The sequence below is a fragment of the Mytilus californianus genome, unplaced genomic scaffold (genome assembly GCF_021869535.1).
Source record: "Mytilus californianus isolate M0D057914Y unplaced genomic scaffold, xbMytCali1.0.p SCAF_3, whole genome shotgun sequence".
NCBI lineage: Eukaryota > Metazoa > Mollusca > Bivalvia > Mytilida > Mytilidae > Mytilus > Mytilus californianus.
This window is the reverse complement of record NW_026262679.1, coordinates 40,235,811-40,259,838: the sequence shown is the minus strand read 5'-3', so window position 1 is coordinate 40,259,838 and position 24,028 is coordinate 40,235,811. Positions and strand designations below refer to the sequence as shown.

Here is a 24,028-nt window from a genome sequence, read left to right as displayed (position 1 = left end):
ATGCTTGTTTTTTTGCCCCTTTTTGGCCCCTAATTCTTAAAATTTTGAGGCAATTACCCCCAATATCAATCCCAGCCTTCCCTTTGTGGTATGATACCTTGCAGTACAATTTCAGAGAGATCCATACACTTGAACACAAGTTATTATCTTGAAACTAGAAAAATGCTTATTTTTGGCCCCCTTTTGGCCCCTTATTCCTAAACGTTTTGGGCAATTACCCCCAAACTCAATTCCAGCTTTCCCTTTGTGATATGGAACCTTGAAGTACAATTTCAGAAAAAGATCCATACATTTACACACAAGTTATTGTCATGAAACTAGAAAAATGCTTGTTTTTTGCCCCTTTTTTGGCCCCTAATTCCTAAAATTTTGATGCAATCACCCCCAAAATCAATCCCAGCATTCCCTTTGTGATATGGAACCTTGTGGTACAATGTCAGAGAGATCCATACACTAACACATAAGTTATGCCTGGAAGTTACAAAAATGCTAATTTTTGGCCCTTTTTTGGCCCCTAATTCCTTAACTGTTGGTACCATAACCCCTAAAATCAATCCCAACCTTTCTTTTGTGGTATTGAACCTTGTGGTAAAATTTCATAGAGATCCATTCACTTAAACCAAAGTTAGAGTGCGAAAACCAATGTGTCTTCGGACGACGACGACGACGCCAACGTCATACCAATATACAACCACAAAAATTTTTTTGCGGTCGTATAAAAACCAACAACTAAACATAAGGCTTACATAAGAGAATGTATATTTTTTTTTTATTTTTTTATGTACATCTGTGTTATTTTAATCATCAGACCTATTTCCTTAAGCATAAACTTAATATCTTTAATTATTTTGTGTATATAATAGTTTGAACTGATGCATGGATGATCTTTTATTAACGGTATTTTTACACATATTTTTACATTGTCTTTAAGTACACTACCTTGTTTTCTTCTCTATAGATCTTATTTCTTCAATAGTAAACTTTTCAAATAAAATGTTAGTATCCATTTCTTCAATGGGAACACCTTTATAAAATAAACAGGATAATTATTTATTTACTTTACTATAGTAATAATTAATATAAAGTAGAGGCTCCTAGGAGCTTGTACATGTATAGCTCACCTGGCATTTTCACATAACATTGGCACAATGCAACAAGAATATTTCTGTTGAATAAAAACTGTGTAGGCCAAACATTTTCTTGTTGATTATTTTTGTGTTAAAAGTTTCAGCCTATCTCAACAAGTTCAAGATATTAGCGAAAAACATTTAAATCATCATTTTAGGGTTCCAATTTTTATAAGGAGTCCACTAAAAGTTTCAATAGTTTATATGTCTCTGATACATGATCTTCAAATTGGTGCTTTTCCAGTAAAAATTTGACATCACAAAGCAAGTGCCTTTAAGTCACATCCTAGGACCAGGGTTTGAACTTTAATTATTTTTCAAGCAGCCATGTGGACCCCTAGTAAAATAGATTTTGGGGCTCACAGTTAATCTTAATACACGTTAATAGCCCACAAAATTTATGGAAATTAATATGATTCTCAATACAAATTTTGGGATACCTATGTTTCCTTTTTAAAGCAGTCTATAAAACTGAGGACAGGGGACTCCTGAAATATTTACTTTCCTAATGTATATAAATTATCTTGTTGTTATTGTTTTTCATTTTGTTATGTTGTGTCATGCAATATGAAATGTTGTGCCACATGCAATGAAATGTAGTAAATGACAATAGATTTGAATTGACTTGAATTATGTAAAAGATATATATATTTTAGAAATTTAAGCAACTTAAATCAATAAATTGAATCAATGCTGTTAATACTAGCTTTGGTGTAGTTACTAAATATTTAGTGCTTGTTTTGTTTTGGAATAGTGCATGATTTGAATGATTGTGTGAGCTGTTGATCGATGTTTATGATTGATTCAAGCCAGCTGAAGTCCGCCTCCGGGTGCAGGATTTTCTCGCTGTGTAGAAGACCTATTGGTGGCCTTCACCTGTTTTTTACTCTTTGGTCGGGTTGTTGTCTCTTTGACACATTCCCAATTTCCATTCTCTATTTTATTCAATGTTATTGAGACGAGTTTGATGACTGTTTGACTTGAATATCTTTCGTCTATCTTTTAAAAGTTTTAAATGAATGACTTGGCCTTTGAACACCATGACAATATTCATTATTCATTTCATCAAAATAAATTCTCAAAACATTTATAAGAAAGCTGTTTACGTTTTTAGAATGTTGCTTTATTTTAAAACAATAAAATCTTATTATCTTTATTTTAATGCATTACCCTAACAAAAACAAAAAAAAACACTTTAAAAAAGATGCGAATGTGTAGGGTGCAAACGTGAAAGAGGGTGAATGGGACTTTATTATGGGAGTGAACATGATTTTGGGCAAACAGACCTATATTCTGGGTTCATTGGCCCAAAATCATGTTCCATCCTTTCACTATTTAACGTTTTCACAAGTAGTCCATTTTCTCCCTTTTAAAAGGTTGTGTGTTGAATAATTGTTTAATCGTGTTTTAGTTGTATTGCTATAAAGTAAAAATAAGTATCCTCGTCTCATGGGTTTGCGTGCTATTAAGAATGCATTGTGACGTCACAATTTCAATTGAAAAAGCATGCATAGTACGAAATCATATGACGTACGAAAACATATGATCTGACCATACTATTATATATGGATAGTCGACCAAGTGCTGTGATTTTGAGCGATTGGTCCCAACTGTGTGCAAGAGCCAAGAGGGACATCAAATCATAATGATACAAATGTAAAATGTTAAAACTGGCTTCAATGATGTAATTTTCGATTATGAAGTGCTTTGCTATTTGTCATTATTTACTTTTAGGGTCGATTTTTGACATTTTCTGTTGTTGGTGTTGGCATAAAAGGGAGGTAACTCAATTATGCAATAAAATCTTAACCAATGTCGGATGCGGAAATAAGAGCATTCGGACTGAGGACATTGAGGTCCGCATGTATGTATCACTATCTCTATATGATCATCCTGTATAACTTAAGGCCACCCCGAGAGTAAATGTATCCCATAAGGATATATCTTGATTTCACAGATAAATCCTGTTTTGAAAAACTTCACTTAATTTTTTTGGAAATATATTTGATTGAATTTCTCTATTCTACAGTATCTAGCAGAAAAAGAAAAAAATTGTTTCTCGTGTTGCAGAACTTGTTTTTTTCTCGGAATTTTTAACTTGTACTGAAAGCCGTTATCATATACGTGTTAGTAAATAATTCTTTATAATTATAAGGACCTATATTATTTTACACATTTGCTGTCTTAGTACAGTCAATGATTTATATATAAGTTTTTAATAAATCATTGGCACGGTATCTACATAGACATATAATACAATATTATAAGATAAGATAAGATAAGATATATTTTATTACCAATTAAGGGCTCACAAGGGGCATAGAGAGAATACATGTATACGGAAAAAGAATATTATATGTCTCTGGTATCTGATATATTTGGCAAATCTTTAGATGAATTTTGTACTTGAGATAGACCGTCTCGGTATTCTTCTATTGCGTTGCCGTGTATGAAATCTACTCGGATGTTATTCCACCAATATTAATTAGAGTATATGTTTGCAAAATTTCTTCATCAGCATACAGTTTAAGTACCCTTAGCTTGCTTTCGGTAACTGCACCAGAGACATATATTCTACTTGTTTTTCCCCTTCATAATACTGGTATTATAGAGTTAACTACCCTTTCCGAATTGATTTTATTCTGTTGCAAATTTTTCTGTATTCTGTTTGTTATTCCACTAATATAAATTAAAAGGGTGTCGAGAGCTCGTTTACGCTACTATTATCACCGTGCATGTCCACGTCATGTACCCTTTCGTTATTTCTTAACTTATATCATTATATGTTTGTCCATCAAGAAATTTGGTTTTGATCGCAGATATTTGATAGTCATGATCTGTAAAAAAATATCCACTTTCTTGTCTAGAATCTGTCGATTTAGAACTTGACAAAGGTATACAGTTCCGATAGACTCGGAGCGATTTACAATATTATTAAAATACAGATCCTGTGTCCAAGCTTTGCTTACAAGGATATGAACCGCTCCGTTCTACTTCTTGTTTCAAAAACCTTTTAGGGACCCCCTGGTATTGTCTGATTAATAAATACCTTCAAACATTTGAAGGCTGAGATTTCATTGGCTGGTGTAATTATTACCAGAACAGAAAGTAAAACGTAGTGTTTTCAGATCCTTGTAAGCAAAACTTGGGACATAGGATAGTATTTAAATAAGATTTGGGCGATTTATAGCTTGAAAAAGTTATAGACGGTAGACTGCCGTGATTCAGAGCTTAACAACGGGATATACGCTAGATTTGGGCGATTTAGAGTTTAACAAAGGGATATACGCTAGATTTGGGCGATTTAGAGCTTAACAAAGGGATATACGCTAGATTTGGGCGATTTAGAGCTTAACAAAGGGATATACGCTAGATTTGGGCGATTTAGAGCTTAACAAAGGGATATACGCTAGATTTGGGCGATTTAGAGCTTGACAAAAGTAGAGACGATAGACTCTGGCAATTTTGAAAGGAAATATGGGGCACATAAAAACAACAAATATACATCTAGAGGTCAACATTTGGTTTTCCACAATAGACAAGTGCTGTAACTTTGTCAATGTATAAATTGTCCGAGTCTAACGTCTATACCTTTGTCAAGCTCTAAATGACTCGAGACTAGCGTCTACACCTTTGTCAAGCTCTATACATTGGCCAAGTCGAACGTATATACCTTTTTCATGCTCTAAATCGCCCAAGTCCAACGTCTAAATTGCTGTGTGACGCTCTAAATTGCAAGAGCCTAACGTCTATTCCTTTGTCAAGCTCTAAATTGACCGAGTCTAGGTCTAAACCTTTATCAAGCTCTAAATGGATCGAGTCTATAGCGTCTAAACCTTTTTCAAGCTCTGAATCGCCAGTGTCTAGCGTCTATACCTTTGTCTAGCTCTATATCGCTCGAGTCTAGTGTCTGTACCTTTGTCAAGCTCTAAATGACCCGAGTCTAGCGTCTATGCCTTTTTCAAACTCTAAATATATCGGCGTGGGACGTTTTCGCTTTTCTAAATGGACATTTGCGCTTTTTTTAATGGACATTTGCGCCTTTTTGAACTCGAAGGACATTTGCGCCTTTTTTAAAAGGACATTTGCGCTTTTTCCACAGGTCTTTTGCGCTTTTTTGCAGGACATTTGAGCTTTGTTAACACAACATTTCAGTTATCACGGTTAAAAGTTAAACAAAAAATAATATCCAAAACACAGTACATTCATATATATATATATATATATATATAGACTTGTTTATATTTTTTCGTTTGGGCTTGTATTATATTTGCCTTCGGGTTTATATCATCCGTTCATCCTATTTTGACTCTTTCAAAATTCAAGAGTCTATCCTAAGTTGAGGTAAATTATATGGCCTTCCAAATACCGTTTCGATTCCTAACACCACTGAAGAGACATTAATTGTCGAAATCCGGATATGGTGTACACATTTTTGCACCTCATGTTTGCGGTATACCATCTTTTCCGCAAGTTTAGTGTTTTCTGTTTGGTAATAAATTAACGATAAGATCTATTTTGTTACATCTTGTGATCCGTTTATTTGGCAATCGTCAATGGCAGTCAGCAGTCATCAGTTGTTCGACCTGCTAGTCAAATGCGTTTTGTTAAAATATACTTTTTCACTCATTTGGTCTTTTGGAAAATGTTGTTTGTGCTGTATTTAGACCCCTCTACCAAGAAATTTGTTTTGCATGCACACGTATAAAAATTGCGGTTTTTATCCAACGCAATCATAGGTTTGAACGTTGAACAACGTTCAAACCTATATACAGCTTAAAGTTGTAATTTTATTTCTTAAGTTGTTGGGTTACTATTCCACTGACATATACCCCACGGGATTCTCCTTTGGGGGAAAATGAATTTCAGTAACTCCATTAGAATTTTGAAAATTACCTAATATTCAGTACGTAAAATATAGTTGTGTACGTGCCCGGTACGTGTGTTTCTTGAATCTATTCTAATACAACTGTATTATAGTATATCTTAACGTTAGCTGATCAGTATGTTAGACTGGGCAATTTACAAACCAATCAAATCAATAATCGTTGTCTACAATTATAATGTGTTTAATATAAAAATACGGAGATGAGGTATGATTACCGATGAGACAACTATCCACCAAAGTTCAAATAAAGTGGATGTAAGCAATTATAAGCAACCGTACGGCCTTCAACAATGAGAAAAACCCATACCATATAGTCGGCTATAAAAGACCCCGACATGAAAAATATGGAACAATTCAACTGAGAAAACTAACGGCCTAACTTATAACAAAACAATAAACGAAAAACAGATATGACAGACATGAACCAATGGCAAACACTGAACTACAGGCTCATGACTTGGGACAGGCACATAAAGAATGTGGCGGGGTTAAACATGTTTGTGAGCGCTCAACCATCCCTTAACATGGGACAGTGGTATAACAGCACAACATAAGAACAAACTATAAAAACCAGTTGAAAAATGCTTAACTCATCAGATCGATAAGTTTGTTTTATTAAACTAGCCTCAAGGAATCTACATTTGGCAAAAACCATACCGTACAATATGCAATATAAAGACCCGGCACGACAGATTGTGAAACAACTCAAAAAAAGAAACACATAGGTCTGATTTATGCTAAAACAATAAACCTATTCAATGCATTTCTTACAGACCACCGAAGAGAGAGACTGCTCATCTAGGATTCAATCGTGTTTTGGACTGAAGATAATATAGTGAAATCCAACATAAAAAAATGAAGATATCACACCTATATACCTTTAACGGTGCTTCGGACGCAACAAATTCATTAATGTTATTTTCATTTTTATACTCGCTCATTGCCATGGCAAATTAAGATTATATATACCACAGGCTAAAACTATTCCAACTAACAACAATCTATTTGTCCTTTATCATAACATTTTGAAATTGTACTAATATTTATTCAACATGTCTTTTAGATTACAATTATTTTAGGTATACCGTTCAATAATTAAGTTTGACACTTTCGTCACCGCGCTTTGTAATGTAAATCGTTTAAAGTTCACAAAGTTAAATTTATCATGTCTCAGGCTTAAACCTATGGATAAACATTTGAGATTTATTGTTACTTTAAATTTAAACGGGTAAACATAAAAACTTAATTAAATTTTTCATGGAACATTAATGATAATTCGGTATAACGCCGTTTGTTTCACTTGTCTCAAAATGTCTAGATTCCTACCGATAATTACCTAATTACCACTTGTGTATTGAACCGTTTTCTATGTACTGGATTTCTCAGGTGAAAGCGTAATTATTTGGTATTGATTTGTAGATAACAAAATATCTTATATCAATATTCTAAACAATTTGAAACACCGAGAACAATAGCGCTGACTGCATGTGAATATCGTTGTAGCAATTTTGATGTAACGTATTCTGGAATTTATTCTATATGTTAAAGTCGCAAACGTATGTCACAGTTGAATTTAAACAATCGAACTTGAATTTATAAGTCCAGTATGCCTAAGTTACGCGAAACAAAACTGTATCAGTATATTGCAACGAAAAGTGTAGATGAATTACGAATAGAATGTTACAACCACATCAGCAGTGGGAAAGATGTAAACGTAAAGGATAGCGACACTGGAGAGACATATCTACATTGTCTGTGTGATCAAATTGAACGGTTTATGGATGAAAATGGAGTATCAATAATCTATATTTTGGCCTGTAAAGGAGTAGATCTTGACATACAAGACAATGTAGGAGAAACTTTCTTACACAAGATTGTCAGGATCCCAGGTGCATATCGTGCACTTATTGCTGCGGTCAGGTAAATTAAGATACTGCACAAAAAATGCTCTTTTCAGTTACTTAAGTGTTGGGTTCATAGTCTTCTGTCATGGTAATAACGAGAAAATACGATGTTTCATTTCATACTATAAGACAAAGTAGGTAACACTGGCGTTGTCGTCGTTTTACATTTTAAGTACTAAACCGAGATTCTCAAAGAGATGACAAATTAGCATACGTTCACACCTACTTCTTCTACTAAAGAACACATTTCAGCAGCTATTAAATTGAAAGCTTCTAAAACCAAAAAGTTCCAATTATGTATTATGTATAATTTGCTACCTAAATTCTACAAACAACCTCATAAATTTAGTTTTTTTAGCTGGATACAGTCAAATGTTCAATTTCAAAATATTTCTTTCTTCCATAGATACATAAACATCATGTTTAGTTAATTCATATACATCTATAGTTCTTCTTACTAGTACATTAACAACCGTTAAGAAGATCGTTGTCATATCTCGCAAAAGGCTTATGCTAACAGCGGTATTGTGTTTAAGATTAATTTTGAAAGTCTGGATATAACTAATGCATGAAATGGGTTTTAACCGTTACAATATTTTAGTAATAAATTGATAATTGATATGCAAAGAAATGATTAAAGTTGCTTTATCATATCATGTCAGGTTCTTCTTGTCAAGTGATTGGTATTCCGATGTTGACTTTCTGTGTCCTTCTTATCACAGATCTCAGGGGGGATCCAGAATTTTTGAAAGTTTATAGCAAAACTCCATCAATAACAAACTTTTGATCAAATATTGCTTGCTTTACGCCCACTGACGAACATATGATAAATATCCAGGAAGAAAATACCCAAAGAAACACCACTTGACAGATTTTTAAACAATTGTAATACCTGCAAATGTTTAGACAACATATTTCCTGAAAGCAATCCAGATTTTTCCAAAATATATCAAGTAAATGTATCCACCCAAGTTTTCCTAACTTGATCGAACATTAAAAGTTACCGTTGTCCCTTTTAGACCTTGATATTAGAATTTGTCATGACATTCTTCATACCAACATTTATGACAGTCTTGGCGAGTTTCTTGTTTTTTTTTTCCTATTGTTTCTTTTTCGTTCCTTGATGTCGATGATCCGTTCGATGCTCCATATATGGAGTGTATACTTCTCAGACGGCGATTCGTTATGCATGTTTGCAGTAACGTCCTAGATTTAAACGAACGTAATGTTTTGTCTGTTGTGGTTCAATCATTGTGTCCTTTAATTTGATGGACTCACGATAACATACAGTGTTCTTAAACATTAGTTATTAAATCTATAATTTTAAACAAGACCATTGGCAAGATGATTATTTTTTTTTCTGTATTGAAATTTTGTACAAATTTACTCTGGAAATTGCACTAGAACGTGTCTTCATGTTTTGTGTGGTCGTCGCTATATGAAATCTACACTAATTACAGTCACCGATATTAGAGAGTAGAAAAGCAACATATCAGCAGGTTAAGTTTCAGTAAATGTGGACATTCTTTGGTGAAGTATTGTTTAATATTGTATTGCTGTACCTAGGTTGATGGTATATATTATATCGTTATTACAAAGAGATTTCAATGCACGTGCTCTTCCATTTTCCTGTTCAGATTCCTTGATTTTGGGATTTTAATCTCGTAATTTGATAGTAACCTTTTAACATGTTCATGTGCCTAACCCAAGACAGGAACCGCATATCAGTAGTTAATTTAAGTTATCTGTCTTTAATTTTGGATGGTGGTCGATGTTTAATAAGTCTTTTATTTATTTACTTTTCTAGAGTCGGGGCTATTCAATGTATTAGAGCTTCACATATTGAATAAACGTCTGTCGTTTGTTGAAGACCATATGTTGACTTTAAGATAACTATCTTTTTTGTGTGTTGAGTTTTGTGTTTTATTAATATATTCCCCATATTTATTTGTATTCATGAAAATGGAACAGTAAAGCATTTTAATCCATACCATATTCTCTGAAAAATGCCTGTCGCAAGTCAAAATTGTTGTTTGGAGCTTGTCACTATATAATTTTCGATGAGGTAAATTGGATGTCTTCATTGGCCTAGGAGTCAAAGTCAAAGATTTTATTGATATAAAATCTAAAAATCTGGATTGTCATTAACACACAAACAAAGATCAAACATTAATCATTACAATCAATTATATATCAATACATAACATAAAAAAAATATATAGAGATATATATAATATCTTGTAATTTTTCGATTTTTCCCTCCTTCTATCTATTTGACTGAGGAGGTACAGTTTTAGATACTAGTATTTACAATTTATATAATATATAACATAAAATAAATAGAGAATATCATATGGCTTTTTCAATATCACATCCGTATCAACCCGAGACACCAATATAATCCCAAGAGCTCTGCTCGAGGGATTATATTGGTTGAAGGTTGATACGGTGTGTGATATTGAAAAAGCCATATCATATACACTTTATTATATACATATACCTCACTTAGATGTTTATTTATGTGACATGACATCATACAGGTAAGGAGGTTTGAAATGACGTCATACAGATTATAGGTTTGACATGACGTCATACAGATTATGGGTTTGATAAAGCCTTTGCAACAGTGACTGTAATCGATGACGTGACGTCATACAGATTAAAGGTGTGATAAAGCCTTTGCAACCGTGCTGATATCGATATCATCACGGGTGGCTGATACAGCACGCTTGCCAATGATTGTATTACACATACAATTTATCTGTATTTACTACTAAGTATATAATAACTTAAGTTAGTGAACGTCTGAACTTGTACATCTCATTAATACCTTTTATGCAACATTTACTGACATCATAATCATTACATCGAAATATGAAATAGAATTTTTCAATGTCTGAAAGATTATTGAAAGATGGTAAAATATCTGAAATATTCTGAAAAATTCATTCCTCAAATCATTGAGTTTGGTTCATTTTATGGTAAAGTGTAATTCATCTTCAACTTCAAATTTACATAGGGGCATAATCTGTTTTCTAAATCAATCTTTTTATGTCTGCCTTTTTCAATCATAAGGATACTATTACTTATCCTTATTCTTACAAAGTTTGAAATATCAGCTCTGTCTATATCTAATTTTAAAAAGTTCTCCATATCAAATTTCCTAAGATGAAATGTCACATAAACTGTGCTGATTATAAAACTAATGACGCATGTGAAGAGATTTTAAGGTCGAGAGATATGGCAGGAATTTAATGTTTCCTATACATGTGCATGTAAAATTTGACAAAAGTTGCTAAGTTTATACAATGAACAAATATATAATAGTCCCGGTTATATGACACCGTGACATTTTTGAAAGAGAATTATCGAGCGCATTCAAATTAAAAGAGAGGCATAATACTGTGGAAAACTATCTGGTTGATCATCGCATGCATATTCGAGCCTAAAACCATTTGAAAATCTACCAATAAGAATAAAAGGATAACCGTCCGGTATGTGGTGTATACAGTAACCCAACGCTTCAAAGAAGCCTTTCTATGGGTCATGTATATCAATATAATGGCGGCACGATGATCTTAATGAAAAAGAAGAAGACCACTCTTACAAATCGGTTCATTATTTCACAACAAAATTATAAATCATAGAATATGCATACACTAACCATATGGTACTAGTGGCGTATAGCTGCAGTGTAGCATTGTTAGCATGTCCGTACAAATATTTTTTTAATTTTCAATAAGAATTTTACGATAATCGTTCAGCTTCTGTAATAACTGTAGTTGCTACTTCATGGGGTGGAAAGGGAGGCGCCACTAAACTACCCATTTTTAGTTTTGTTTTATATATGTATATTACAAGTCATTACAACATAAATAATGGGAATCTTCAGTTAAAACCTACAAAAAGAAAACATATGAACAGTTCAAAACATTACTTCATATGAAATTATTTAAAAACGTTTAGAGTCAACTCTCAAATGATTTTCTTTTTTTAAGTGTCACACATATTTTAACTTTTCTGTCACTGTATTTGATATATATGTTTTAACAGGTGGTATTCAAACAAAATTAATCGTAACGGTTTTTTATCTAGGTGGTACTTCAGACCAAATTAATTAAAACGATTTATACAGGTGGTACTTCAAATAATATTAATTGTCCTTGAACGGCTGAACATATCACAGTGTTATATGGATTATCTTCAGTCTTATGAACGGTAAACGACATAGCTAAAATCGGTCAAATATTAAATTACTATATCTAAATTGGTTTAAATATAGCAAATCTTTAATTGAAAAATACGTAAGGGTTCCGCGGAACCCAGTGTCTCGCCTACTTTTGATGTTAGTCGCAGGCTCTACAAAAATGGGGAAAAATATTAAAAATTTTCCTCTAGATACTATCTTTTGATTGTAAGAAGTTCTGTTCAAGTTTGGTAAAAATCAAAGAAGGTTTATGAATCTAATAAATGTTTTAAAAACTTTAACTGCAGACTGTACGTAATGTTAAGTGGAATAAAACTAAGCCTATTTATAAGTAATATACGGAAAAACAGGCTAGCTTTTGATCATAAACAAGCTTCTGTTCAAGTTTGGTACACATGCAGGATAGTTTAAGAACGTTAATAAAATTTTGAAAGCTTTAACCACAGAATGAATGTAATGTTAACTGGCAGAAAAACTAAGTCCATTTATAAGTAAAATACGGATAAACAGGATTTTTTTAACAAAATTTACTTCTGAATACTATCCTATGATCACAAACAAGCTTCTGTCCCAGTATGGTACAAATCCAGGATAGTTTAAGAAAGTTATTAAAATTTGACAAACTTTAACCACAGAGTGAATGTTATGTTAACTGGCAGAAAAACTAAGTCCATATATGAGTAAAATATGGATAAACAGGATTTTTTGTTACAAAAGTTTCTTCTGGATACTATCTTATGATTATAAACAAGCTTCTGTCCAAGTTTGGTACAAATCTAGGACAGTTTAAGAAAGTTATTAAAATTTGAAAAACTTTGACCACAGATTGAATGTTATGTTAACTGGCAGAAAAACTAAGTCCATATATGAGTAAAATATGGATAAACAGGATTTTATTTTTTACAAAATTGTCTTCTGGATACTAACTTATGATCATAAACAAGCTTCTGTCCAAGTTTGGTTGAAATACAGGATAGTTTAAGAAAGTTCAATTTTATTAAAATTTGAAAAACTTTAACCACAGAGTGAATATTTGTGGACGCCGCCGACGACGCCAACGGAATGTAGGATTGCTATGTCTCGCTTTTGCGACAAAAGTCGCAGGCTCGACAAAAATGCGTAGGGGCGATCAAAATCATAATCTAAAAACGACGAAAAATACAAAATGTTAACGTCATAAGGAATAAAAAATACAAGGAGCCGTTACTTTCATGAACCTGACAACACCAGTGACTTCAGCTATGGTTGTTTTAGTCATTTCTTTGTGTTTTTGTCCTTCAGTTAATTTAGTGTTGGTTGATGGTATCTGTTCAATTTAGTCATTTTTCTGGTTAATCATCGGGCGATTTAGAACATAGACTTACCATAATTTTAACTAAATAACATCTATAAACACAGCTTAAGTAAACACCACAAAATAATCGGTATCAAAGAATAAAAAAATCTAGTTTCTTTTTTTAAAAGCTTTCTGACCTCTCTCAAATACTACCGACTTGAAATCTGCTAGAAGTGATGTTTCTGATATTGTTTTCTTTGGCGGCAATATACAACCAACATCCGTTGCTACCTGGCTGGTTTCGTGTAGGCCCGGGAACATTTGGCATTTATTTCCTTATACAAGATAGTGGTTAAATATGTTGGTAGCCGGACCGTGCAGGTTTTTACTTATGTCTTTTACTTTGACCACATATGACCTAGATAGACGGGAGGTTTGTGTACGCTAGCCTATGTTAAGCCTTTACGAAGTCAGGCTATCTGGACATGTGTTGTTCGTTGTTTGTTTTTGTTTGTACGTCTGTTTTTTTGGCGGGCGTAGTCGGGCGTAAGTGGTTAGCGGGATTTGTTGCACTGTGCAGGGGTGTTTATAGGATATTTGAAAGAGGGGTGTAAAAAAAATTTTGGACCTTTTTTTTGCTAAAAAACATAAAATAATTGTGAAATGCACTAATGTATCGTTCCTGACTTGGAGCATGTATATTTTATAGTTAAAGTGCCAGGGTTTGACATTTTTTATGCCGAATTCTCTACATTAATTGTCTATTGTATATTAAAATGATTGGATGGATTTTGAAAAGCAATAGACCAATAACGAGAAATTCCAAATTCTAGAGTATAAGGCGTTACTTAAAATTTCAATAGTCCTAGGCCAGGATTTTATGAACTCGAGGCGTAATTACGGTTGCCCTGGTAGAGGGTCAATGGGGAAGCTCAGAAGCTCTTGGATTTCAACAATTTAGCATCAATTTATGAAGTAGCCAGACTGATAAATATCTCTCTGACGGCGTGCACAAAGTTGGAGGCAACTGTAACAGGCGCTTTTAAAAGTAGTTTTATACAACCGTGTTTAAAATATCTTTTGAATAGGAAGTTTTTTTTATGAAAAAATGATGAATGCTAGCCATTAAAATCCACATTACTGATAAGGTTATCAGAATTAAATCTATAAAGTATGAAACGAACATAGAGAAAACGGCAAGAATATGTGAAACTTGTAACATTAAATAAGCATAAAATAGAGTTTTTGACCTAAAATTTATACAAATTCAACATATTTTCCCGCATTTTCGTATAATAGATTTTTTCGGATTCGGACTATGACGTCATACGAAATTCACCGAAAAAAAATTAAAAAACGGCCATGGTGGATGAGTTTGAAATGTAGTTCGTTATGTGTAAGAAGTAGTAATTTGGAAGGAATATTCGAAAATGGAAGAATCGGTAAGAAAAAATATTTTATTGCTATTTTTTTATTTCAAAATACCTTGATGATCCAAATGTGCATAACAAGAGGTATAAAAAAATCTGCAAAATATGAATGATTCGATAGTCCAGGCTGAACACCTGAATTGTTTTAATGTCCAGCTATTATGTTACAATTTAAAGAAATGACGTTTTAACGCTATTTTCTGAATAAGGTCCACGACATAGTCGCTTATTATTTCCATTACACTGCTCTTAGCATATATTTATTTATATTTCCAGAATGTTCATATGCTGCACTTTGTTGTTTAAAAAAAAAGAAATAAGCTGAAATTTTACGTTTAAAGCTATGTGATAAATTAAGTGTCCAGTGTTTTTGTTACGCGTTTGTTTTCTAGGGGAAAATGCCGACGTCGTAAATGATTGAAGTAATATTCAAGTAATTTGAAGACGTTACGTTTGTGGACTCAGCTTTATGCGCGCCGTCTCTATTTTAGATTAAGTTCTGGTTTCGCTGAACGACACACATGATACAAGACAAACAAACACTGAAGTATAAAGTTCTTTCGTTCTAAATATTGTAGGCTTTAATGTGGATTATTAATATAGGAAAAAATGACGTCATTGTACTACAGTACTAAATTAAAGCAATCATGTCACTGTCTAGTTCCGATAGGTGGTATATGGTACATAAATAAATATGGTGCTTGAACTTCATGGCAAAATGTAGGTCAATGTCACTTAGTTACTCACTAATGGATATTGAAACAATATGATACTACCAAAGGCTATCCAGATGGGAAGTAAAAATGCTATACCAAATATACATGTTACTTGTATAAATGTATCTTAACGCAAAACCTAAAATGAACACAGAAATACTGACGGACTCTCATTTTCAATGAATGGTTAGACTAGAGTGGATTCATTAGAACCATTTTACGCGGATTTCTCATGGCGTAATCGTCAATTATTTTATCATAATTTAGTTTAATGTCTCTGTGAACATAAAGAAGAAGCAGAGCATTTAGACGATCCTCCTCCAGGGTGCTTCTCAAATCATTCTTGATCAACTTAAGTGATGAGTTAGCTCTTTCGGTGGAGCTTGACGTGACGCTCGTCAAAGCAAGTAAGAAGAGAACTTTCATGATGATTGGAAATAAAGTCGAGCATGCCCTTACAAAAGTTAAGGTTGATGTAATTGACTCTGGTTTGTCCGTTTGGTTTTCCCAAAACGACTTCCAGATTCTCATCTCTTGCCTGAATTTTTCGGGCGATATTCAATACAATATTAGCAGATTACGATAGTTTTTTTGTTTTTTTCTGAAAAGGGGGCGTACGCCCATTACGCCCTCACCTGGACTCGCTCCTGCTGTGCAGTATTTTAAGTATAATTCTTGTTATCCTTTTATTATACTACACAGCTACTGAAAGTTAGCTCAGAGCAGGTACTTAATTGATTGATAATGACATCATAACTTCCTACACTTTTTCGTACTGAATTTGCATGAACTATTTGCCACTTGACATAAAGCAAACACCAATCAATCTTGCAACTCTAATATCAGCAACGGTAAGATCAGTCAATAATGACACGATCTTGTTCAATAATTAAAGTAAAAATGTTGAATAAATGGAAAAAATAACTTTTTATCATTTGGGTTTTTGTCTTTAAATGTGGAAATTGATCTGAACGTCCTAAAATAAAAGACGCAACGACGTAACAACAAAAGTGTAACTGTAACCTCTCTTGGTAACAGGTCAACAATATTGCACCATAACTGTTTTTATTGCAGATGTGGTGCCGACATGATGGTGCTTGATAATCGTGACAGAACACCAGAAGATATCTTACGTATAGAACAACCAGAAGGATGGCAAGAGACGTTACACTGGTGGAATAAATTTAAACCAGGTCAGGTGTTCATGTGTTTATTGCAATTGTTAGTTTTTAAACTCTATCTATCTGAAGTAGGTGAAAAAGCATGATTAAATTATGTTCCTGTTCCATAGATTTGCTCACCAGCAAGTCTTATTTTAACTTGATCTGTCTTGTTTTATTCCATACTTTTGATCATGCCAGTTAAATTGCAATAAACATAATGTACCATTAAATTTTTAATATTTACTAAGAATTAAAAAAATGTTTTACTTTTTTCAGATTATCTCAGAAGCTTCTGTACAAAAAGTAAAATAAAAAAAATACCGAACTCCAAGGAAAGTTCAAAACGGAAAGTCCTTCATCAAATGGCAAAATCAAAAGCTCAAACACATCAAACAGATGGAATACAACTGGCATATTCCTGACATAGTACAAATACACCGAAAATCTCAACAAGGAAGCTTTGATAATTTTTGTGTAACATTTAGACGTTTTGGTTAATTTCAGGCCTATACAGAGCAACATTAGAAGATAATCCTGATAGAACCTTGGTGAAAAACTTGCTGAAGTATTGGTGCAGAGTAAACATTGTGAAACATGGAAAAGATTATAGCGTGAAAACTAGACTAAGGCAGAGGGCTAAAGACATTGATCTCGTCTATCTAATAGAGAAGTACGAGAACACTATAGAGTTTGCTCTAGCAGCACTGTCGGGAAAAACACAAATATTGTCAAGCTGGAACAAACGAATAGGTAATTTTTGTCTTGCCTGTTGCAGCAAAATAAAAATAATAAAACAACAATGCGGGGGTTTACCAAATTAAGACATGCATATGATCAGAGCGTAATTAAAATAAATACAAACATACTTCTTAAACATCTCACATGACTAGAAATTTAACAGTGAATAATGTAATTACTTCAACCATCTTGGAAATGAAATATTCAGATGCAAATACAATAGCAATCCATATTTCAGAGATTTATTTGCATAGCATTTTCCTTGCATCCCCATTTAACCAGAAAACAATAAGGAGTTCAAAAATCTATTTAAAAAAAAGACATTGAATGGTTACAGACCGAATGGGTCTAATATACAGCATCTGCCTTACACTCTTATTGAAACTGAAATGCCGGGATACTCCTTTAACAGTATGACATATGTTGATAGCCATTCCTATATCCTTTTTAAAAAACCCACCTAATCAGAAAACCTGACATTTGAAAACTGTTCAAAAGTTAAAATCAATGTAGGCAATATGGTCAAATATACTGCTTGCAACTGAGATACTGCGATGTTGATGGAAATGTATGGCAAATATCAATGATCTATCACAAATACTTTTCTGGAGAGGACCTAATCGGGAGAAAAATGTCGTTGATTAAGAATGACAGTTGATGACATTATCAGAAAAGTAACAACTATATCTTGCTTTGCAACATTCCTAAATTATTGACTTTTGTGATAGTTTAAATCAAAACACTAGCAAAATACTTTTAAAAGTCATTAGAAAAGAAATGGATGTTATGCCAAAAGGTTAAACTTCATGGAAAAAACACTGAATAATAAGCCACCCGATAATTTAGTTACCTCTGCACTTTTCAAATCTATTGGAACAGTCTATTTTATTGCAGAAAATAATCCAATCATAATGAAGACTATAAACTTAAATGTGTGTGATTGGAGTTACCAAAGAAGCCCAGATTCTCTGGAGGTTCCAGTGCCATTGTTGTTCTATATATGGAGAATGAACAGAGTAGACATGACAGAACTATTATTAGAGTTTGGTGTTGATTCTGCATTGTTATATTCTACTGATCCATCCAAGGAACAAGTCAAACCATTATTCTTCCAAGTAAATATTAAAAATGATTCAGTCTTTTGTACAGCTTGAAAAATGAAATCAAAGCAGTGTCAATGCTGTAAGCCTAGTCAATCTGACTTGATCACAAAAAGGAGCATGATCATACATGTACATTATTCCATTTAATAATTTCTTTACATATGTTTAATTTTGGATAACTGAGAAGGAATTCTCTCTATTTGTACATATTTGAATAAAGTGTGGGAAATCAACTTACGCTGAATTTATTCAATGAACTTCCACTAGCATAAGATAATGATGAAATTATTACAATAATTTCTAATCAACTGTTTGAAAATGATATCTTACTTTTTACTTCAAATCAAAAAGAGTAATATTTTATTAACTTTAATTCACATAGGAATTATATGCAAGTATATTCAACTAAAATTGAATAAATTGGCATCACTTCAAAACTTTTTTTTTTACTTGTGAAAAGTTTGTGATAGATTATTAAAATGGTGTTTGATACTTTCTGAAAGTCATTTACAAATCTCTCATGGTTTGATTACATGCCTTAAAATTCAGAATTCTGTCCCATCTACAATTTGGATTGATGACAAAGAGCCAGATTGGCTAGCTGAAAAACAGGTATTGAAAAAACCATGGAATTGATTTCTTTGTACATATGGATCTTGAATAAGCTTCATCAGATATCCTTGAGACCAAAAGTAAATCTTTATCATATTTAAATGTCATTGTTGCATTCTTTAAATACCAGGTACATCAGTAGATTTTAACAATATTTTTGCTTGATTCAAGCATTTAAAAATAAACAAAAAACATATAGAACATATTAATTTTCATATTCTAGAGTATCAGATATATTGGGTATATTTGTATAACACTGTAACAGACACCAATATACAAACGGCAATCCATATCAGTGGCCACCATATGATAATGAGCAAAAGCCACATAGAAAGATTTCTAGAAAGGCAAATAATGAGAGATGACTTAGATATTATCAGTATACTTTTTGAACAGACAATTATATGAACCACTAAAACTATTTTTAAGATCTTATTATCTATAAATACATACTTTGCTATTCAGTTAGTGTGTGGTGAACAGAAACCCAGCGATGAAATAATATATAGAACCTTACAAAAATCTGATCTTTCTGCTAAAAACTATGATGGACAGACATTATTGTATGAAGCAATTAAACACAGATCTTCTAGTCATCTTGTTGAATTTTTGTTAAAAAGAGGAATTAATATCGGAGCAAGAGACAAATATGGACAGACTGCCAGAGACTTTGCTCTTTCTTTGAACAAAAAAGGAAGTAAATATGTAAAAATAATTGATCAATATGTTGTTGATATGGTGAAGGACAGTAATATCCAAGGAGTAGAAGCTCTGATCCTACAGGGGTATGACCATCTTGTGGATGTTATTGATGAAAAGGAAGAATTGGGAGTACTAAGTTTGGCAAAGACAACTGGATCTCAATATCTTGTAGAAATACTGACTAAAGTAGAAAAATCAAAGGTATGGATGGAGATATCTGTTTTAAACTGCTTGTTCCTTGCCAAAAACATAATAGTGAATAAATGCTAACTTTTAAAAGGAACATATTCATGAAAATGTATTGACAGATAAAGAAAATTTCAAGTTTCACTTTAGTTTGATGAATTGATTAAATATTTCTACAGCAAAATTTGAGAGATGATTGAATTAAAATACCTTTATTTAGCATAATACATAAAGAAAAAAAATACTAACAAAGCGATAATATAAAGGAAAACTATTACTTTAAGAAGATGTATATCCTATGGCATATTTCAGGAGCATGTAGAGAAAATGTTTAGAATAGCACACAAAGGGAGATTAGCAGAACTACGGCCATTACTAGGCAAGAAGTACTCATCAGCAGTTGACATTTGTGGAAGGAATGTTTGCCACATAGCTGTAGTCTATAAAAGGAGGGAATTCATTAAATGTTTCATTGACAATTATACAACTTTACTCAACAAGAAAGATAATGTAAGTTTAATATTATTTATCATAGAATAAGTATACTATTATTTATTATAGAAAAAGTATAATAATATTTAATTCCATTTTCATTTTCCGTCTGTATACACCTTATCTCTATTTGTCCATCATTATCGGACATCACAAAGTTTTCCGTAAAATTGTGACCTCACAATAGAAATGTCTGATGCCACAAAGGAAAATGATTGTTGTATGATGTCAATAGTTCAAGTGTTGCAAATACTAAGGTCAAGTGTTGCAGATTCCCAAAAAGAGATAAGGTCTATTGCAAACTCAAATCCATTTTGCATGAAACAATGTTTGCCTCATTAAAGGTTTAACAAGATGAGCTTTCTTACTTACAATAATAAAGCCAGAAATTTGAAATTTGATTTATGCATTCAATTTTTTTTTCTAAAATTAAAAATTGTCAATTCTACTAGTTATTATTTGTGATTGTTTACAGCTTGGTAGAACACCATTCCATTATGCACAAGTATTGTTAGAAGGGGATGAATTAACAGAGTACATGTTACAGAAAGGTGCTGATACAACTATAAAGGATGTGGTAAGTTTTTGTACATTTTTTGTATGCATGTGAATTTTAAAAAAATTGTCACCCTTAATGTATGTAGGAAGTACAATAATACCATTTAATACTCTAAAAGATAAATCAAATGAATTATTTTTAATTTAACACAGATATATTCAGACTATAATTTTTCACCTTTACATGTGACACTAAATACCAATCATATTTGTACTGAAAAAGTAATACAGATGCAGATTGTATTGGTTTGTTCCAAAAACACAAATGTTCTGGAAAAAAACCCAAACCATTTCATAAAGAGAAGTTTTATGAAAACAAATGAAAGATATATATGTGGAGTATACTTTAATGAGACAAGAACCCATCGACACTAAAACATGTACTAGGTAACCATGTTTAAATCTCAAAAAACTAATTTAACCCCCCCACATCTTCATGTACCTGTCCCCTACCTGTGTTATGTTAGGAACCTTTCCAGTTGTAGTCTTATGCCTTATCTTATTGTTTTTTTGTTATTTAGAGAATTTGGTGTTGATGATCGTTGGTAGTTTCTGTTCAGTTTAATTCAGTTACAACTGTTATAGACTCTGGACAGTTTATAGCTTGACATATTGCATAAACACCTTTTTTGTTGAAGACTGTATTTTGATCTTGAAGTGTCTTTTTCTTGTTGTGTTTCTGTCTCATTGACATATACCGCAAATCTCCTTTTAATCATCTGTATTGTTGGTTTCATAGTATACGGAGATTTTCTATAAAACACACAAAATACAAATAGTATTCTGATTTATTCTATTTATTGATTAAGCATTTTCTGTAAAACCCTTTTCAAGCAGAGTATAAAAAGAAATAATACTGATAAATACTGGTACATTTTATTTTAATTAAACCATTTTCATATACATTTATATATAAAACAATTTTCTCTTCAACAACCTTTCCAATGCATTTTTCAAACATTTGTCCATACAATACAATTAGAAATGTAGTGTATACCACTTATATGTTTTATGCTAACATGTATTTTTCCTTTGATAGCTTGGTAGAACCCCTCTCGATTATAAGTGTAGTACCTGTGGACAAAGATCTTTCTACATGCGACAGAAAGAAGTAAAAAACTATGCAATGGATGTCTATGTAGCACAAACAAATTTTGAAGAAAGTCTTTCTACAGCAATAAAGGTATTAATTTTTCAATCCGAAAGTCAAAATAATTTCTAAATAAAAAATTTACATATTTCAGTAAAATCATGTTCCTTAAATACTTAAAAACAACAGTACTGTTTTGTAAAAGTTGCTGCTGTCAGTTTGGGGTTTGATGATATTAATTCTGTGTTACAGGAAACATGAAAAAAAAAAAACTATAACGTCTTGTTTTGATATAAACAATGCCTGTAATAAATGGCACAACACATTCATAAACATCAAAGTTGATAAAATCTAATCTATACATTCTTCAGAATGGAAAACTAGATGAAGTTACTTCCCTTGTTGGTGGCTTGAAGAGCCAATCAAAAGACACAGATTATTTATCTAGATTTAACATTTTCTTGTTCAATTGCCTGGAACATAACCAAGAAGAGATAGCTATATTCCTTATACAAGAAGGAATGAATACCAATGTTTTCAAACAGGTATGTAAAACTGAATATTTTTCCTAAATCATTATTATATCATAACTGAAAATCTGAAATGTGATACACACTTATGGTAATTAATATTGATTATCATGTTTTGAAATGTTAAAATATTGAAAACAATTCATCTTTAGCTCTTTATCACAAAATGAATGCTAACAATGTACAAATCTATCCTTGATAAAAAACAATTACATTATTTTGTCAAAGGAAAGTTTATATGAGACTGGAATACAGCAAATGAAAAAAAAGAAGACTTTTTGAAAATCCCTGTGCTTGTGAAATAGATACAGGATATTGACTTTTACTCTTTAAAATTTAACCATTTTACAGTATGATAAATGTAACCCTAATGACCAACTCTGTGCAATGTTAGAATGTGATCACAGTCCAAAATATTTCAAGGATGTAGCAAAACAAAAGAAGTGTCAAAGAATTCTTGATTTTCTGGATGAAATATTTAAAGACTTGGTAAGGTTAAATAATATTTTTTCCAATTAGAGATTTTAATAGCCAAACAGCAAATTTAGCTAAAAAATTATTGTTAAATGTATTACACAACAGATATGATAATGCATGTATCTTTTATCAAAAGTGAAAAACACTGCATAAATGGAGTCTTCATAAAATTTGACCTATTAGTTATTTATGGTGAAGATGTTGCATATTTAAATGCCGGTTATGTGATTTATTTTGCTGCAGATATTCAGGCAGTGATTTGATATTTTCATTCTTTCCATAATGAGTAATGACAGTGCTAAAGAGCACAAACAGATATCTCAATTATAATTAACTTAATTAAGAACTTGTACCTTTGTTAAATACAATGTACCTTAGTTTTACAAAACTGCATTTTTTAGATTATTTCTCAAAATGAAATGTATTACTATTCAAAGTGAAAAACGATAACATATTTTACACCAATAATTTGCTTTCCTGTTTTCTTTATAGGAAAAAGAAATACAAGAAAAGAAAAGAGCAGATTTTATGGCATTTTCTCAGTTTGGTCTAGTGTAGTGTCTTATAGTACTTAAATTGAACATTATTGAATCAGAACTATGTAATACAGCTGACTTAATTGAAAAGAATTAAGTTCTGCATGACATTAAAAATGGCTGTGAAAGTATAAAATATCAAGTGAAAAAAACACTAATTGTTGCTTATCAATGCATTTTTCCCCGACATTTAGAACTTAACAAAATGCATGTTTTCCATAGATTTATTTTAGGAGCAAGTCTGCAACCACAAAATAAATACAACTAGATAATGACTTTCTCAAACAAAGAAA

The 24,028-nt window shown here is 32.1% G+C and overlaps 2 protein-coding genes across 2 annotated transcripts in view; one reads left to right on the top strand and one right to left on the bottom strand.

Moving 5' to 3' along the window:
• The window catches only part of LOC127734561 (conserved oligomeric Golgi complex subunit 1-like), a 40,390-nt gene extending 37,481 nt beyond the window's left edge, over positions 1-2,909 (bottom strand). The window contains exons 1-2 of the mRNA XM_052244496.1: positions 2,856-2,909; positions 940-1,024 (exon numbers count right to left, since the gene is read on the bottom strand). Coding sequence (XP_052100456.1) covers positions 940-1,024; positions 2,856-2,877 — 107 coding nt within the window. The 5' untranslated portion in view covers positions 2,878-2,909. The remainder of the gene's footprint in view (positions 1-939; positions 1,025-2,855) is intronic.
• A 4,521-nt stretch (positions 2,910-7,430) lies between these two features.
• Positions 7,431-23,825, top strand: LOC127734562 (putative ankyrin repeat protein RF_0381). The gene is made up of 11 exons (XM_052244497.1): positions 7,431-7,935; positions 16,623-16,741; positions 17,216-17,461; positions 18,344-18,564; positions 19,630-20,067; positions 20,365-20,562; positions 21,020-21,121; positions 22,142-22,285; positions 22,564-22,737; positions 23,074-23,211; positions 23,692-23,825. Exons 1-11 carry the CDS (start codon positions 7,622-7,624, stop codon positions 23,755-23,757), a joined length of 2,160 nt encoding a protein of 719 aa, XP_052100457.1. The 5' UTR covers positions 7,431-7,621; the 3' UTR covers positions 23,758-23,825.
• Positions 23,826-24,028: the final 203 nt, after the last annotated feature.

Excerpts from the sequence above, each read along its gene's own strand:
- LOC127734562 (XM_052244497.1), top strand. The coding sequence starts at position 7,622 with ATGCCTAAGTTACGCGAAACAAAACTGTATCAGTATATTGCAACGAAA. Across the intron at positions 16,742-17,215 it reads GTGGAATAAATTTAAACCAG|GCCTATACAGAGCAACATTA; the intron begins GTCAGGTGTTCA and ends GGTTAATTTCAG. Across the intron at positions 23,212-23,691 it reads ATGAAATATTTAAAGACTTG|GAAAAAGAAATACAAGAAAA; the intron begins GTAAGGTTAAAT and ends TTTTCTTTATAG.